The following is a 17,775-nucleotide window of genomic DNA, read 5'->3' as shown; positions in this document are numbered from 1 at the left end:
TTCTTCTGATCCGTCAGAAGAACAGAGAAAAAAAAAAAAAACGGATCCTGAGCATCCGTTATTCACATTTTGCATCCAAGATCCATTTTTTCTGTCTAAAAAAAAAAACGTATCTCAGGCGGAAATGGCTAAACAGAAGCAAAATGTGCATAACAGATGCAGGATCCATTTTTTTGTTTGTTTTTCTGTTCATCTGACAGATCAGGAAAACAGAAAATGAAACAGTGATGTGAACGCGGCTTAAGCCCTTACCTTCTCACTCCTTTTCTGGAAAAAAAGACCCCTATAATGTGATATGCTTTCTCAGTAAAAGGGAAGTGGGGGGTATTGATAACATGCACAGAAGTCCATGTTACCCTTCCCCAGGGGTCACGTACAGTTTTTCAGGGACAGGAGGATCTATGCCACTAGTTCTTTCCCTGCAGCCTGTCAGCATCCCCCTACTGCCACAATGGCTGAGATCACAGCTGACTGAAGGAGAGGGCTGCTTCCACCTACTCCATCTCAGACTTTATAGCAGCTAGAGATATGTGTCAGGTCGGGAATAAGATCTGCATGAGAATGTTCTATCTCTGGCTGTATGGTAGCGAGCAGTGCAATTGTCAACTTAAAAGACCTGGCTCATATCTCTAGCTGTTATACAGGCTGAGACTGAGCTATTAGAAGGAAAAAGGTGTCGCCATGCCCCCTCGGCCATGATAATTGGCAGTACAAATTGGTAATACCGGCTAGGCCAGACTCTTACTAGCCAGGTGGCATCTCTCTTTGGGGTGTCTATCACTTTGACTCCATAAGAGTAACTGCAATAATCAGATGTTACTTAAGATGACCCCCTTGCTTGTGCAAATGCACTTCAGTGGGTTTTGAGACCTCAGTACACGCTCTTCTCCAGCCCATCATACACCAAATTTTTCATAGAGGCCAAGACTAAGGGCTCGTTCACACGAGTGGATGCCGTGCGTGGAATCCGCTGCGTGAAAGAGCCAAGCCGCGCTCCGGACAGCAGAGACACGGAGCAGTAACATGATTGATAATGCTCTTTGCCTCGCTGTGATCTTTTTACTACAAAATCACGGTGACAACTTTATCTCACTGTGATTTTGTAGTAAAAAGACCACAGAGAGGCACGGAGCGATATCAGTCATGTTACTGCTCCGTGTCTCTGCTGTCCGAAGCGGGGTTTGGCATTCTTTCACGCAGCGGATTCCACGCACGGCATCCGCTCGTGTGAAAGAGCCCTAAGGCCACTTTCACACGAGCGTGACGGATTGGCTCCAGGTGAGTTCAGGGTGCGTTCAGTGATTGTGTTAAGTTTTTTCCGCGGGGGTGCAATGCTTTTTGATGCGTTTTTCACGCGCGTGATAAAAAAACTGAAGGTTTACAAACAACATCTCCTAGCAACCATCAGTGAAAAACGCATCACACCTACACTTGCTTCCGGATGTAATGCGTTTTTCACTGAAGCCCCATTCACCTCTATGGGACCAGGGCTGTGTGAAAAACGCAGAATATACAGTCAGGTCCATATATATTGGGACATGGACACAATTCTAACATTTTTGGCTCTATACACCACCACAACGGATTTGAAATGAAACAAACAAGATGTGCTTTACCTGCAGACTGTCAGCTTTAATTTGAGGGTATTTACATCCAAATCAGGTGAACGGTGCAGGAATTACAACAGTTTGCATATGTGCCTCCCACTTGTTACGGGACCAAAAGTAATGGGACAGAATAATAATCATAAATCAAACTTTCACTTTTTAATACTTGGTTGCAAATCCTTTGCAGTCAATCACAGCCTGAAGTCTGGAACGCATAGACATCACCAGATGCAGGGTTTCATCCCTGGTGATGCTCTGCCAGGCCTCTACTGCAACTGTCTTCAGTTCCTGCTTGTTCTTGGGGCATTTTCCCTTCAGTTTTGTCTTCAGCAAGTGAAATGCATGCTCATATGGAAAGAAAAATTCCAGCTCACCTATCTGGTCTTTTGTATGGTCCCGGCTCCGGAGGCCCTGGGGAAGTGTTCCCGTGGCAGGCAGTGAAAAGTAAAGGAAGGATCCCGGAGACAGATAAAGTCCTCTTTCAGCTCTTCTTTATTAGTTATGAGCAGTAGACAGACATAACCATCAGATACACGGCAGGATTGACGCGTTTCGGGTGAGTACCCTTAGTCGTAACAAATTGCTAAGTGTGGCCCCTCAATATAAAGGAGTTGAAAGCACCCCTCCTCCAATAGGGAGGGACTGGTTTCAAGCAACATCCGTTGCAACACACCTAGACACACCTTTTTTCTCAGCTTACATCAATCAATCAGTTATGTCTGTCTACTGCTCATAACTAATAAAGAAGAGCTGAAAGAGGACTTTATCTGTCTCCGGGATCCTTCCTTTACTTTTCACTGAAATGCATGCTCAATCGGATTCAGGTCCGTGATTGACTTGGCCATTGTATAACATTCCACTTCTTTCCCTTAAAAAACTCTTTGGTTGCTTTTGCAGTATGCTTTGGGTCATTGTCCATCTGCACTGTGAAGCGCCGTCCAATGAGTTCTGAACCATTTGGCTGAATATGAGCAGATAATATTGCCCGAAACACTTCAGAATTCATCCTGCTGCTTTTATCAGCAGTCACATCATCAATAAATACAAGAGAACCAGTTCCATTGGCAGCCATACATGCCCACGCCATGACACTACCACCACCATGCTTCACTGATGAGGTGGTATGCTTAGGATCATGAGCAGTTCCTTTCCTTCTCCATACTCTTCTCTTCCCATCACTCTGGTACAAGTTGATCTTGATCTCATCTGTCCATAGGATGTTGTTCCAGAACTGTGAAGGCTTTTTTAGATGTCGTTTGGCAAACTCTAATCTTGCCTTCCTGTTTTTGAGGCTCACCAATGGTTTACATCTTGTGGTGAACCCTCTGTATTCACTCTGGTGAAGTCTTCTCTTTATTGTTGACTTTGACACACATACACCTACTGTCACGACCTTGGTCATGGTCGTGACTCCTTGACCCGCATGCAGTTGCCCGCGGTCTGCTCTTGTTGTTCAACCACTGGTGAGTTCTGTTACTATGTTGCCTCACGTGTGGTTGCCGCTGGCAACATAATAGTATTGGCAGTATAGCGGCCTGAGCTGTTGCTAGGCAGCTTGCTGTCAAGTGCATGCGGTTGCACCTGTGCACTTTCCCTGTCTGGTGTGCATGGGGTTTATTGTGTGTGTATTCCCCTGTTAGTGGCTTCACTACCCTGTTTGGTGATGGAAGGGTTAACTCCTTTCCTAGTGTGTGTGTGGGTGTGGCTACTTGGCCTATTTAGCTTCTGCTGGAAGCCAGAAGTCTGAGGGGTACTTCAGCCATGGTTAGCTTTAGTCATCCTTCTGGTTATATACCATCTGCCAGTGAGGGCCACCCTTGTGGTCATAAATTTATGTATGATGTTATGAAGATGTTTCTCTGGAATCTTTGTTTATTGCAGCTATGGTTTCCTGGGTTCCTGTGTGATGTGTGGTGTGTGCTGTGTCCGTTAGTATTGTTGTGGACAGCAGCACTTGTACATGGGTTCCAGGCTGTGTGTCTGTGGCAGGTAGGTGTTGTACTTGTTTCATTTACCTGCCATTGCCATATGCTGTTTATGTTCCCCTTCCTTTGCAGTCTGGCCAGTGAGACTCTTGTTCGTCCGTGTCTTGGAGGAACAGGTCGTCTTACCCTGCTCCTAGTCCAGGGCCACCCTGAGGGCTAGTAGGGATTATAGGTTCTAGAGTATGAGCCCTCCCACCATCAGGGTCGGCTCATACAGCTAGGAGACAGGGTCAGAATTAGGGACGTATTAGGAGGTGACCTGCTTCCAGATTCCTGTCCTGGCCTAGCAGCGACCACCATCTTCTGTCACCGCACGGCTGAGAGTTTTTCCCATCCTCAGCCGTGACACCTACCTCCTGGAGAGTGTTCTTGATTTGGCCAACTGTTGTGAAGGGTGTTTTCTTCACCAGGGAAAGAATTCTTCGGTCATCCACCACAGTAGTTTTCCCTGGTCTTCCGGGTCTTTTGGTGTTGCTGAGCTCACCGGTGCGTTCCTTCTTTTTAAGAATGTTCCAAAAAGTTGTTTTGGCCACGCCTAATGTTTTCGCTATCTCTCTGATGGGTTTGTTTTGTTTTTTCAGCCTAATGATGGCTTGCTTCACTGATAGTGACAGCTCTTTGGATCTCATCTTGAGAGTTGACAGCAACAGATTCCAAATGCAAATAGCAGACTAGAAATGAACTCTGGGCCTTTTATCTTCTCATTGTAATTGGGATAATGAGGGAATAACACACACCTGGCCATGGAACAGCTGAGAAGCCAATTGTCCCATTACTTTTGGTTCCTTAACAAGTGGGAGGCACATATGCAAAGTGTTGTCATTCCTACACCGTTCACCTGATTTGGATGTAAATACCCTCAAATTAAAGCTGACAGTCTGCAGGTAAAGCACATCTTGTTCGTTTTATTTCAAATCCATTGTGGTGGTGTATAGAGCCACAAATGTTAGAATTGTGTCCCAATATTTATGGACCTGACTGTAGCACATGCTGCGTTTTTCATGCAACACAGAACTGATGCGTAAAAAAAACGCTCATGTACACTGACCCATGGAAATGAATGGGTCAGGATTCAGTGCGGGTGCTAAGCATTCACGTCAAGCATTGCACCCGCGCGGAAAACTCGCTCGTGTGAAAGGAGCCTAAAGCTCACGTGTCTGTGAGGTCTAAAGCAGAGGTGCTCGAGTTTTTCCTCAAGGATTGTCAGACTGCACGGCATGAAGGAGGAAGAATCAACAGATCTGCGTATCTTGTGCTTTGTCACATTCGTTCTGTTTAGTAAAAGCTGCTTTTATTTCATTCTGGAGCTCGGAGCAAGGCTGGAGGCATCACGAGATGTGGTCATATAGTAATATCGCATAGTATGGTAGTCAAACATAACAGTAATATAAGTAAAACAAAGGGTACATTGTAAACTAGGGCCGGACTGGGGAAAAAAGCAGCCATGGTACAAAAACTTCACATGATATCATGGAAAAATAGTGTTTGCATAATGCATACTACAGCGAATTTTGCGTTACTTGGTCATGCCCCGATGTAAACCATCAATACAAGAAAACCAAATAAAAGTGGGACAGAAAATGCCTCATTTATAGCACCACATACAGTACCATGCTAAAGCTCTACCTCCCCAGCAGCATCAGATACTACAGTACAAAATAAGGACAAATATTTGTAATAATCTTCTCTCACAAGGACTCAAAGCACAAAATGCTTCCCCAATAGAGCCAACTACCACAATGTAACACAAAATACCTCCCCAACAGTACAAAATACCACAATCTACCACAAAATACCTCCCTAATAGCGCCAAATACCACAATGTAGCACAAAATACCTCATCAGATACCACAAACCTCGCCAACAGCGCAAAATACCACAGTGCATCACAACATACCTCCCCAGCAGCACCAAATCAATACCATTGTGCAGCACTAAATGCCTTCCCAGCTGCACTGATTATATGCCACAGTGCAGCAACAGCACTGGCAGCAGCATTGTCCCCCTATCCACCCATCCCCCACTGACAGCAGTACTGTCCCTCTAACTACCCCTGCCCACTGACAGCAACATTGTTTTCCTAACCGCCTTATTCACACATCTGTGTTCGTTTACCATCTGTGAAAATTTTTTTTTGTTTTTCATCTGCAATGATGTCCATGTTGTGTCCGTTTTTGTTCTGTGTTACCCACTTTTTCATAAGCACTGCTAAGCCGATAGGGGGGGCTTTCAGCATATCTTATAGCAACGCTCCGTAGAAAAACAGACCAAATATGAGCGGTATCCCATAGACTTTGTGTGTGTTTGGTTCAGAAAAACGGACCAAAGTGCTGCATGCTTCCGGATGTCTGAATATACCCCCAATGGATCCTTGTGCTGTCTGTGGAGAACATCCATGGCTTACTGATGTGTGAATAGTGAGAGGGATTTACACTATGTTAGGGGTATGAAGCATTCTCATGGATGATCCAAGGCCTTATTCACACACCGGTGAAACACGTCCATTAGTTTTTTCATAGACGGAAAATGGACACAGGCAGTAAACAAACACAGCAAAAACCGCAATGTAAAAAAAACAAAACTTGAATTTTTACCACGATTGCTGCAATTTTGAAATTCAGAAATTTCCCAAACGTTTGGTGCAACATGTTAAATAAATGTGATTCACCTGTAAAAAGTAAATAAAATAAAATAAAAAATATGACGAACGATGGCGGTTTTTACGATGCGCTTTTTGTTGTGGTTTTTAACTATGACAAAAACGGCAACGTCATGGCCTATTTTCATTTATCAGTGGTGATGTGTTCTACAGCACTGTAGGTAGCACTGTACAACAATTTTCTAGCGAAAAAAGTCACAAACCCTGTGTTTGCGGGGATCAGGGGAGCCGGAGTGTATTAGCAGCAGCAGCCCCTGTCCTCCGGTGTGACAGGAGGCTGCTGCTTAGTCATTTCTATGGAGCACCTGCCTGTAGCAGGGCTCCATAGAAATACAGTAAAATCCTCATGGGAACTATAAAAATAAGTGTAAAAAAAAATATATATATAACAATTTCTCCAAAATGAAAAAAAAAAAAAACATAAAAAAATATATATATATACACATCATAGGTATCCCAGTGTACAAAAATTCCCATACTATTAAAATCAAAAAAATTGAATCCCATATGGAAACCGGCGAAACGGAAAAAAGTCAAAATGGCCGATTCGTCGTTTTTCGTTCACTTCTTCTCCCACAAAAATTAAATAAAAAGTAATCAAAAATACTTACACGCCCCCAAATAATATCGCTGAAAAGCACAGATCGCCCCGCAAAAAAATAGCTCCGCATACGTAAATACAAAAAAGTTATAGGGGTCAGAATATGGAGACTAAAAGAAAAAAATGATTATTTTCACATTTTTTTTTTTTTCTTTCTCCAGTATAAAAATGCTGTAAACAAATATATACATTTATTGCCAGATTCGTGCTGACCTAGAGAATAAAAGTAACTGGTCAGTTTTATAATATAGGAAACGCTGTAAAAACAAAACCTAAAAATCTGTTCTGGAATTGTGTTTTTTTTTCCAGTTTCACCCCATTTATAATTTTTTTCCTGCTTCCCACCACATTGTATGCAACCGTCAATAGAGCCATTAGAAAGGGTATCTTGTCCCACAAAAAACAAGCCCTCATACAGCTATGTGAACAGAAAAATAAAAAACTTGTAAAATATAAGAGTGAAACTGGATCTCACATCCTCAATACTATGCTTTTATCTAATAACTGCTTCTCAGCGCAATTTATCGTATACCTACCCCTATGCGGCATGCTGTACATGAGACATTAGTATACAATTTGATCAAAAAGCATAGGCCTAGTTGTTCTATTTTTTTCTAGTTTGCAGACAAGGAGGGGCATTATTACCATGGATCCACAAAAAAAACGGATCCGCAAAAAACAGATGCCATATGGAACGTCATCCTTTTTTTTTGCGGATCCACAATTTGTGGACCGCAAAACACATACGGTCGTGTGCATGTAGCCTTAAGTCCTCTTCCGTTCCGTTATTGCACAAAACATATCCGTAATGGTTTCCGTATGCGATCCGTTTTTTGCGGATCGGAAACGGAAACAGTAACTTATTAATCACCAAACACGGGAGCAATATGGGCTGGGCATAGCATTTCTACAGTATAGATCCGCAAAATACGGATAAAATACGGATGACATACAGATGTGTTCCGTGTGCGTTCCGTATTTTTTGCGGACCCATTGACTTGAATGGGGCCTCGGACCGTGATTTGCGGACAATAATAGGACATGCACTACTTTTTTGCCGAACGGCCATGCGGACAAACGGAAACGGAATGCACATTGAGTAACTTCCGTATTTTCTACAGTCCCATTGAAGTGAATGGTTCCGCATACGGGCCGAACAGAAAACGGAACGGAAGCGGGAAGAAAATACGTTTGTGTGCATGAGTTCTAAGGGTGTATAAATTCCCACCTCCTAGGGAGTAGAGGTAGGTATACGATAAATTGCTTTTATCTAATGACTGCTTCTCAGCGCATAGTATTGAGGATGTGCGATCCAGTTCTTACATTTTACATGCTTTGTAGAATCTATGCTCTTTTCCCTCCTGGTATCCGCACTCCTCCCCATTCGGCCCAGGTGCTTTTAATTAGCAGGAGCTAAGGCCTCTTTCACACGGGCGTCGCGTGTGGAGCTGGACAAGATGCGGGTGCGTTGCGGGAAAATTATAGATTTTTCCGCGCGAGTGCAAAGCGTTTTAATGCGTTTTGCACGCGCGTGAGAAAAATAGTCATGTTTGGTACCCAGACCCGAACTTCTTCACAGAAGTTCGGGATCGGTGTTGTGTAGATTTTATTATTTTCCCTTATAACATGGTTTTAAGGGAAAATAATAGCATTCTTAATACAGAATGCTTAGTAAAATGTCCATTGAGGGGTTAAAAATAATAAATTTAACTCACCCCATCCACTTGATCGCGTAGCGGATCTCCTCCTCTTTCTATTTTCTTCAGGACCTGGCTAAAGGACCTTTGATGACGTCACTGCACTCATCACATGGTCCATCACCATGGTGATAGACCATGTGATGAGCGCAGTGACGACACCACAGGTCCTTTTCATCAAAAAAGAAAGAAGACATGCCGGGCTGAGCGTTCAAGTGGATTAAGGTTTGTTTATTAATTGTTTTTAATTTTTTTAACCCCTCCATCACTAGTTTACTAAGCATTCTGACCTATTCAGACCTCCATCGACTGAAAGTTTTGATATGTCAGATATCCTTTAAACCCATAGCACCAGGGGCATAACTATAGGTGGTGCAGAAGTAGCAGTCGCTACCCGGCCCAGAAGCCTGAGGGGCCCAAAGAACCTTGTGCCATATAAGAAGACACAGGTATTATAGAAAGTGCATGTAGGTAAAGTTACACCTCTGGAGGGAAGGGGTTAGGTCAAGAATTTGGCATTGGGGGAGGGGCATTTCAATTTTTACCTAAGGCAGCATGAAGGCTATGTGCTTCCCTGCTCCTGGCCACAAAGCACTGAGGGAAGGGGGACCCAAGCTGAACTCTTGCCCCAGGGCCCATGAGCCTTTAGCTACGTCCCTGCATGGCACTGTTGCTATCCACTAAATGACCGTGCCCAATAACCCTACATCATTCAGACACTAAATTACTAGATCTAGACATTATATTCTACTAGTCTTTATTATGTTTATTCAGATTTCTGAAGTTCTTCAGCTGCTTTATCCAATTTAAGAAGACCTCTGTGGGGTTGACCGGATGATTGTCCATCTGTTCACCGGCCTCAGTGTTATTTGCCGCTTTAAGTTCCTCGTTGAGGGTGATAAACGCCTGCTCCGCTCGAGAGATCTCTTTCTCCACATTGAAATGGACCATTTGCCTGCTCAATAGTGGGACAACCAGGTTAAAGTCGTTGATTCTCTTGTTCAGTTTTGTTATATCTCTTCTGAAGGTCTCACAAATCTCCGTCCATTGGTTTTCCTGCCTGTAGGTCATGGGATCTCCCAGTTTTTTCCGAGAAGCCACCAAACCTTCTCTCAGTTTATCGATAGTTTCTCGGATCTCTTTTTGCAATATGATCCACTCAGGTTGATAACCGTTATCTATCAATATTCTGTTGAGATTATGGGTCATGGGGTCAATATGTGGACACGAGGAGAACTTGTTGAGGGGCTTTCCTTTCCCACTGAGGTTATCAAAATCCCCTTTCGCCATAGACTCCTGGATGAGGTCTTCCACCAACCGCTCAATGGCTTGAGTTATTTTTACTTTTTTGCTGTGTTTGACATCTTTGGCTATCATTGAGTTTTCAGCATACTGACATTCTAGCTTCTGCTTCCGATAATCTAGAACCTGATCCGTAGCCCGATCCACACGAAACTGCATATACTGCCTCTGCCTTTGACTTGGTGTGCCAAAACCAACACCTTCATAGCTCAAGTATTGTCTGTGTTGCGGGACCTTATATTCTGACATCTTTTCCTCCTCGTCTTCCAGGTCCTTTGCTTTCTTAGACTCTGTGGCCAAGTGGGTCAACACGTCCCTATAGGCATCATCAATCTGCATGAACATGGCGGCGTTTGCAGTGGTTGCGCCGCTGTCTGGATGGTATTTCTTGGCCAAGGTTCTATAGGAATCTCTAACTTCATCGGCAGAAGATCCTTCGGGGAGCTTCAGGATCCTGTAACATTCCTTGATGCTTCTTTTATGCTTGTAGGTTGAATAATAGCAACAGTTAGAGACTTCACAGCCAGGAGATTTGCTTGAAGAGACCAATAGAAAGAGAGGACTTCTTGTATTCTGAGTCAGAAGAACGCTGAGGAGTTTCATGGTGGTGAAGGTATAATCAACAATGTGAACACAAAAAAACTGCAAAAGAAAAGAAAAACGAATAAGCATAAAGAAGTAAATGCAGAAAAGTTAAAAACAAGTTGTCACTTCTGACATGTCTGCATGTGACTGCTATGGGGCCCGACATTGAGCTCCTTCCTCTTTTCCTGGCAAAAAAACTATGTTTTTCATGTAGTGGCCACTAGATGGAGCTCAGTGCAAAGAGATCAGTGGTAAGTATACAAACTCCTATGCACTGAGCTCCCCCTAGTGGTTGCTGCAGACAAACAGCTTTGTAATAGAGGAGAAGCATTTTGCGGAACACGTGCGGACCCATTCATTTTCAATTGGGCCGGAATGGGCTTTTCCGCATCCGCATTTGCGGATCCGCAAAAATATAGAACATGTCCTATTCTTGTCCGCAATTGCGGACAAGAAAAGGCATTTTCTATGAAAGTGCCGGCGATGTGCAGACTACAAAATGCGGACGTGTGAATGGACCCTTATCAGTGTATACAATTTGAATTATGGTGATCAGAATGAGCGCCATAGTTGTGCAGCACTTATTCAATTTTTTCCTTCATAGAAGTCGGATTAAGGGCTCATGCACACGACCGTATGTATTTTACGGTCGGCAAAACACAGATCCGCGAAAAATACAGATGATGTCCGTGTGACATACGTAATGCATCCTTTCTTTTTCCAGATCCATTGTAACAAAGCCTATCCTTGTCCGCAAAACGAACAAGAATAGGAAATGTTCTATCTTTTTTGCAGGGGTACAGAACGGACATACGGATGCGGACCCCACACGGTGTGCTGTCTGCATTTTTTGCGGACCTATTGAAATGAATGGGTCTGCATCCTATCCGCAAAAAACACGGAACGGACACTGAAACAAAATAAGTTTGTCTGTATGAGCCCTAAGTGGGTGAGGTGGAGGGCAAAGTTTTTTATTACAATGTTTCTAATGCATGCTTGCATTCTCCATGTAATAACAAATCTGGAGCATCTAGTCTTATGACTTAATGTTGTCCCATTCCTCGATTATTCCTACTAGAAGTTATGATGAATTGCTAGAAATCTGTAATGAAGGTCCAACTGGGTGATACCAGTTGAGGGGGGTCCCTGCACAGTTTGACACTGGTGGCACTGATTGGATAATGTCAGACTGTGCGGGGACACGCCCCCCCCCCCCCACAACTGGTAGCATCCAGCTGGACCTTCATTGCAAACTGCTGCTTCATTCATAAACTTCTAGAAGGAATAACAGAAGAATCTCACAACATTAAGTCATAAGAATAGATGCCCCAGAATTGTAGTTACTAAAACAGACATGTCAGGAGAGGGGACAGTCTTAGGCTGGGTTCACACGGGTGTTGCGGGAAAATGTGCGGGTGCGTTGCGGGAACACCCGCGTTTTTTCCACGCGAGTGCAAAACATTGTAATGCGTTTTGCACTCGCGTGAGAAAAATCGGGCATGTTTGGTACCCAAACCCGAACTTCTTCACAGAAGTTCAGGCTTGGGATCGGTGTTCTGTTGATTGTATTATTTCCCCTGATAACATAGTTATCAGGGAAAATAATAGCATTCTGAATACAGAATGCATAGTAAACTAGCGCTGGAGGGGTTAAAAAATAATAATAATAATTTAACTCACTTTAGTCCACTTGATCGCGTAGCCTGACATCTCCTTCTGTCTCCTTTGCTGAACAGGACCTGTGGTGAGCATTCATTACAGGTAAAGGACCTTTGGTGACGTCACTCCGGTCATCACATGATCCATCACCATGGTAAAAGATCATGTGATGACCGGAGGGACGTCACCACAGGTCCTTTACCTGTAATGAATGCTCACCACAGGTCCTGTTCAGCAAAGGAGACAGAAGGAGATGCCGGCAACGCGATCAAGTGGATTAAGGTGAGTTAAATTATTTTTTATTTATTTTTAACCCCTCCAGCGCTAGTTTACTATGCATTCTGTATTCAGAATGCTATTATTTTCCCTTATAACCATGTTATAAGGGAAAATAATAATGATCGGGTCTCCATCCCGATCGTCTCCTAGCAACCATGCGTGAAAATCGCAACGCATCCGCACTTGCTTGCGGATGCTTGCGATTTTCATGCAACCCCTTCACTTCTATGGGGCCTGCGTTGCGTGAAAAACGCAGAATATAGAGCATGCTGCGATTTTCACGCAACGCACAAGTGATGCGTGAAAATCACCGCTCATCTGAACAGCCCCATTGAAATGAATGGTTCGGGATTCAGTGCGGGTGCAATGCGTTCACCTACCGCATTGCACCCGCACGGAAATCTCGCCCGTGTGAACCCAGCCTTATAAAGGCATACAGACCTCATGTCGGAGCGTAGGACATCTCTTTACTGCCCAGAGGCAAGAGACCTGCTGGGAAGAAGGTGACTAACGCTTGGAATACTTAGTGCGCTACCTTGCAGAGGGGTTTTGTGAATCAGATCCGTGGTGATTAGCTAATTGTCAGGGAACCTATGTAAATTCAGGGCGTGTCGGGGGATAAACAGCAGCCGGATACATCTGGCACCACTTATCTCTAGGGCAGGGGTCAGCAACCTGCGGCACTCCAGCTGTTGTCAAACTACAATTCCCAGCATGCTTCGTTCATTTCTATGAGAGGTCTGAGAAGAGCAAAGCAAGTATGCATGCTGGGAGTTGTAGTTTCACAACAGGTGGAGTGCTGAAGGTTGCCTACCCCTGCTCTAGGGAAATTTAGGGATCAGATAGACAAAAATCCAAAAGCGTTACCAAATGTAGGGCATAGAGAATGACACCAGTCCCCATCAGAGTCAGAGACTAGAAGGCTGTTACTGAAGAGCTGGGGCCCAGGGTCACAGTCAGCGACACTGCACAATCTGCTACTTTCTCCAGACACAGCAAAGGCTGCACCAAATCTACATAGAAGACAGCTCTACAGTATGTGCATTACTCACCTACCAGTTATGGCTGCACAGAAAGCTGTGCTCTCTTCCCCTTTCAGGGAGCAGACATGTTTGTTGTGCAGCACAGACTTCTGGGAATGTAGTTCTGGATTATTTGACCACAGTGCCACCTGCTGGTCAATTTATATATATATATATATTATTATTATTATTATTTCCTCTGACTGTTTTGCTTTTTTATGCCATATTAACAGAAAACTGAGAAGTAGCTACAGTACAGTTATTATTATTATTATTATTATCATTTTGTAATTATTATTATTATTATTATTAGCCCTGCCCACGAGGGCTCACAATCAGTATCCCAAAAAGTCTCCACGTAGGCCAGGCCCTATTCACACTTTTATAGAGGAATAACAGAGGAACTGCACAATGCAGAGAGTCACGAGTGGTGTGACCAAGTAAAGCAAAATTTGCCACAGTACAGAACTCGCGGTACTATTGTTCAATGATATTGTGGAGTAGAAGGGCGTGTTGTATGTGCGCTGGTGGGGTTGGTGTGCCAGGGTTGCTTTTAAGTTCCAGTCTGGCGCTGGGGGGGGGGGGCGTCTGTGTAATACAGGACAGGACGGGTCCTCCAGAGCAAGAGACACTCTTTATTAGGTTAGTAATACTTATGTCAATGGTTTCTGACATCAGGCCTCCTACCTGCTGCAATACTACAACTCTCAGCATGCACGGCTTGCAGTTTCAGGGTATGCCGAGAGCTGTGTTTTTGAACAGCTGGAGAAACACAGATTGGCGCTCACTGGCAATAAGTCTAAGGTTAGGTTCACATCGGCGGCAGGTAAATCTGGTATTATGTTCTGGCATAGCTGGATTCCCATTCACTATAATAGGATCCAGCATAAATGCCGGCATTCTGCCAAAAATACCGCTGCATTCTGCTGGATCCTAACCGGATCCTCACTGAGTAGGGATCTGGCGGTGTGCGGCGACATCCCGCGCTATGCCCGGCATCTCCGGTAGTCTGCTCCTCTGCCGGAATAGATTACTGGACTTACCTGCCACAGATGTGAACCTACCGTAACCTGGGTAACTACAGATGAAATACAGATGTAATCATCAGCATTACTACCAGGGCGCCACGTAACCAGTGATGTGATGATAAATCCCACAATCGACCATTACAGTACTGGACAATTCCTGACCGTCTCATCTTAAATATCACTGTATGTAAATCAGCCCTCAGACCAACGATAATTAATAATCTGCCCGTCCATCCTTATATAAGAGCCCAGCGAGGGGCGCTCCCATCCACCAGTCCTTAGAGGAAGAAGACTGAGCAGCATCTGACAGTAAGTAGCCACATTGCCTTCTCCGTCTATGGGAATATACAGAGCAGAGTGCATTGCAGGGACCTGCTGTAATGATCTGACCGCCTGCTATGAAGTCTCCGCTGTATGAAATCCTCAGAATTACCTTACCCCTTCCCATGTTTCTGTATTGCTGTGCCCAGGGGTGCACCACCAATGAGGCCGGGTGAGGCGATCGCCTCAGGCAGCACCAGGTAGGGGCAAGAGGGGGGCAGCGGAAGGGCCGTGGGGAATAAGCGCTTTCACTGGGGCAAAGGGGTTAGGTTAAGAAATTGGCATTGGGGCGCCGTTTGAGTTTTCGCCTATAGCAGCAGAAAGGCTAGGTGCACCCCGGCTGTGCCTTTATAAGTGCAGAGGTGAACAAAGAAGAGAGGGGGCACCATGTTAAAGATCTAACTGAGCGCAGCAGTAACGTGTCTTCCATCTGTCACATGACCCAGTGACATGACGCTTGGGAGACACATCAATGACAGACAGATATGATGGGAGGTCTTTCCGAGAGGCCCCTCTTTTTTCACCTGGGGGGAACTTGATATTTACTATATTGCCCGTCTGCCCCCCTCTATATTACACCAACATTTGCATATGATTTCGTGATTTGGTAGAATTAGATTATTTCTATATTAAGATAATTTTTAGGCAAACACATAAATTATTCATACAACCATGTGTCCCGCTATGTCCAAAAACTGGTGTCCTCATTCACTGACAGCAAACACAGGTCTAGTAGTAAATAGTAGTCTACATTGTGAGAGTCCACTGTGAGGACTGAAAGATATAATTATTATAAGGGGGAGAATCTCTATTTGTGAAGTTATTCTGCTCGGACGGACATTGGGAAAATTATTAAAAATCAGAAATGGCCTTTGTGTCACGGTAAAGGTCACATGAATATTAATCCCGATGTGTGGCCCCTGCTTTCCTGCCGCACTGACTGTGGGGACATTACACTGGGACAATGTGTATGAATAAGCCTACACGAACGTTTGTGTTTTACAGTCCGCAAAATGCATATTCGCAAAAAAAACGCATGACGTCCGTATGACGTCCGTATGGCATCCTTTTTTTTTTTTTTTTGCGGATCAATTGTAACAATGCCTATCCTTGTCCGCCAAACGGACAATAATAGGACATGTTCTATTTTTTTTTTGTGGGGCTACGGAACGGAGCAACGGATGCGGACAGCCCACGGAGTGCTTTCAGCATCTTTTGCGGCCCCATTGAGGTGAATGGGTCCGCACCCGAGCCGCAATAAATGCGGCTCAGATGCAGAAATAAACCATGTTCGTGCGCATGTGGCCTAAAGTCGCAGAGTCATAAAGGGCTGGGTTACTGCATCCCTGCACGATAGGGTCCGAAAATACTGGGGTCACGTTCTTCACTGTGTGCTCCAATGGTGCTTTGGGTCACAATGGTGACGAGTAGTCTCTGGTGTTAGTATTGGCTTCCTCTTCCTTCGACATCTTGTCCACTCCATCATGACCAGTGGTAGCTGGGGGTCGTGTTACAGATGTGCCATCCAGGGTTGGGACAGCCAAACATGAGAACTCCCGATCCCCGTACACACATGCATACTCGGCCAACATTGTGTTGTAAATGGGAGAGGGGAGAAAGCTGCTCACAGACTCCAGACTCCTGTGGTGGAGGTTTATCTTCCCGAGAACAAAGGGATCGGGGTATGTTGATATCCAACGTGATCTAATATGTATGGCCAGCTTAAGCGTTTTAGGTGGTTCTCCCATGATTAATATAAACATAAAAATCTGACATCATATAGCACATGACAATCTCTTTCTAACAAAGCCAGAACCAGCCCTGGACCTCACATGGATCCGGAGATCTCCCCATTCACTACTCCAATTACTCTGCTACATTTATTTCGAGGTAGCAGCTTAGGTGACATGTCCCTTCTGCTGCAGCTCACTCCCTATCACAGCTCAGGGGTGTGTTCTTTTTGCTGTAGTTCTCTCCCTATTACAGCTCAGGGGGTGCATCCTTTCTGCTGCAGCTCTTTCACTATTGCAGCTCAGGAGGTGTGTTCTGTCTACTGCAACTCTCTCCCTAGTACAGCTCAGGGGGCGAATCCTTTCTGCTGCAGCTCCTCCCTATCACAGCTTAGGGGTGTGTTCTTTCTGCTGTAGTTCTCTCCCTATTACAGCTCAGGAGGCATGTCCTGTCTACTGCAGCTCACTCCCTATCACAGCTCAGGGGTGTGTTCTTTCTGCTGTAGTTCTCTTCCTATTACAGCTCAGGGGGTGCATCCTTTCTGCTGCAGCTCTTTCACTATTGCAGCTCAGGAGGTGTGTTCTGTCTACTGCAACTCTCTCCTTAGTACAGCTCAGGGGGCGAATCCTTTCTGCTGCAGCTCCTCCCTATCACAGCTTAGGGGTGTGTTCTTTCTGCTGTAGTTCTCTCCCTATTACAGCTCAGGAGGCATGTTCTGTCTACTGCAGCTCTCTCCCTAGTACAGCTCAGGAGACATATCCTTTCTGACGTAGTTCTTTCTGTATGATAGCTTTGGAGGTGCGTCCTTTATGGCAAGCGGCAGTTGAAAGATGGAACTGAGCATGTGCGTCCACCTCAGTGATGTTACTGAGGTGGACAAAGAAATAAGGAAAAGAACAAACAGCAGGTGGCGCTGTACAGATAGATTTTATGGAATAACTCCGTGGCTATGCTAAATTTTTAATTACATGCAATTACAAAAGTATTCAGATCCAGGGGCCTGTTTGAAAAATGTGGAATATTTTTCATGGGACGACCCCTTTGAGTCTCTGCCTGCCAACAGGAGAACCTCGGGCAATGTGGTGATGTGCCACACAAGATCAAGATTGCAATGTCGCATTTACTATCTACTGAATGTCAGGTTGGATTCTAGGTCGCAAATCACACATGGCTCTTCCATCATAGACGGCAATGCATGTGACTTGCCTGTGACTGATCATATGTAATACCAATATCTGACCTCTACCTGCAGTAGGGGCTCATCAGTCACTGTGCCATATACAGTGCCAGCTGTGCCCA

The 17,775-nt window shown here is 44.7% G+C and overlaps 1 protein-coding gene across 3 annotated transcripts in view; it reads right to left on the bottom strand.

Annotated features, from left to right (window-relative positions):
• Positions 1-8,867: 8,867 nt before the first annotated feature.
• DNAJC28 (DnaJ heat shock protein family (Hsp40) member C28) overlaps positions 8,868-17,775 on the bottom strand; it is a 31,992-nt gene continuing 23,084 nt past the window's right edge. The window contains exons 2-3 of one of the 3 annotated variants that reach the window (XM_040423157.1): positions 13,427-13,548; positions 8,868-10,493 (exon numbers count right to left, since the gene is read on the bottom strand). In XM_040423157.1, the coding sequence (XP_040279091.1) occupies positions 9,300-10,454 (1,155 nt within the window). In that variant the 5' untranslated portion in view covers positions 10,455-10,493; positions 13,427-13,548 and the 3' untranslated portion in view covers positions 8,868-9,299. The remainder of the gene's footprint in view (positions 10,494-13,426; positions 13,549-17,775) is intronic. The other 2 variants (XM_040423158.1, XM_040423159.1) reach the window with 2 other exon arrangements.

This window comes from Bufo bufo, chromosome 3 (assembly GCF_905171765.1).
Source record: "Bufo bufo chromosome 3, aBufBuf1.1, whole genome shotgun sequence".
Lineage (NCBI taxonomy): Eukaryota > Metazoa > Chordata > Amphibia > Anura > Bufonidae > Bufo > Bufo bufo.
This window is presented reverse-complemented; position numbering and strand designations above follow the sequence as displayed.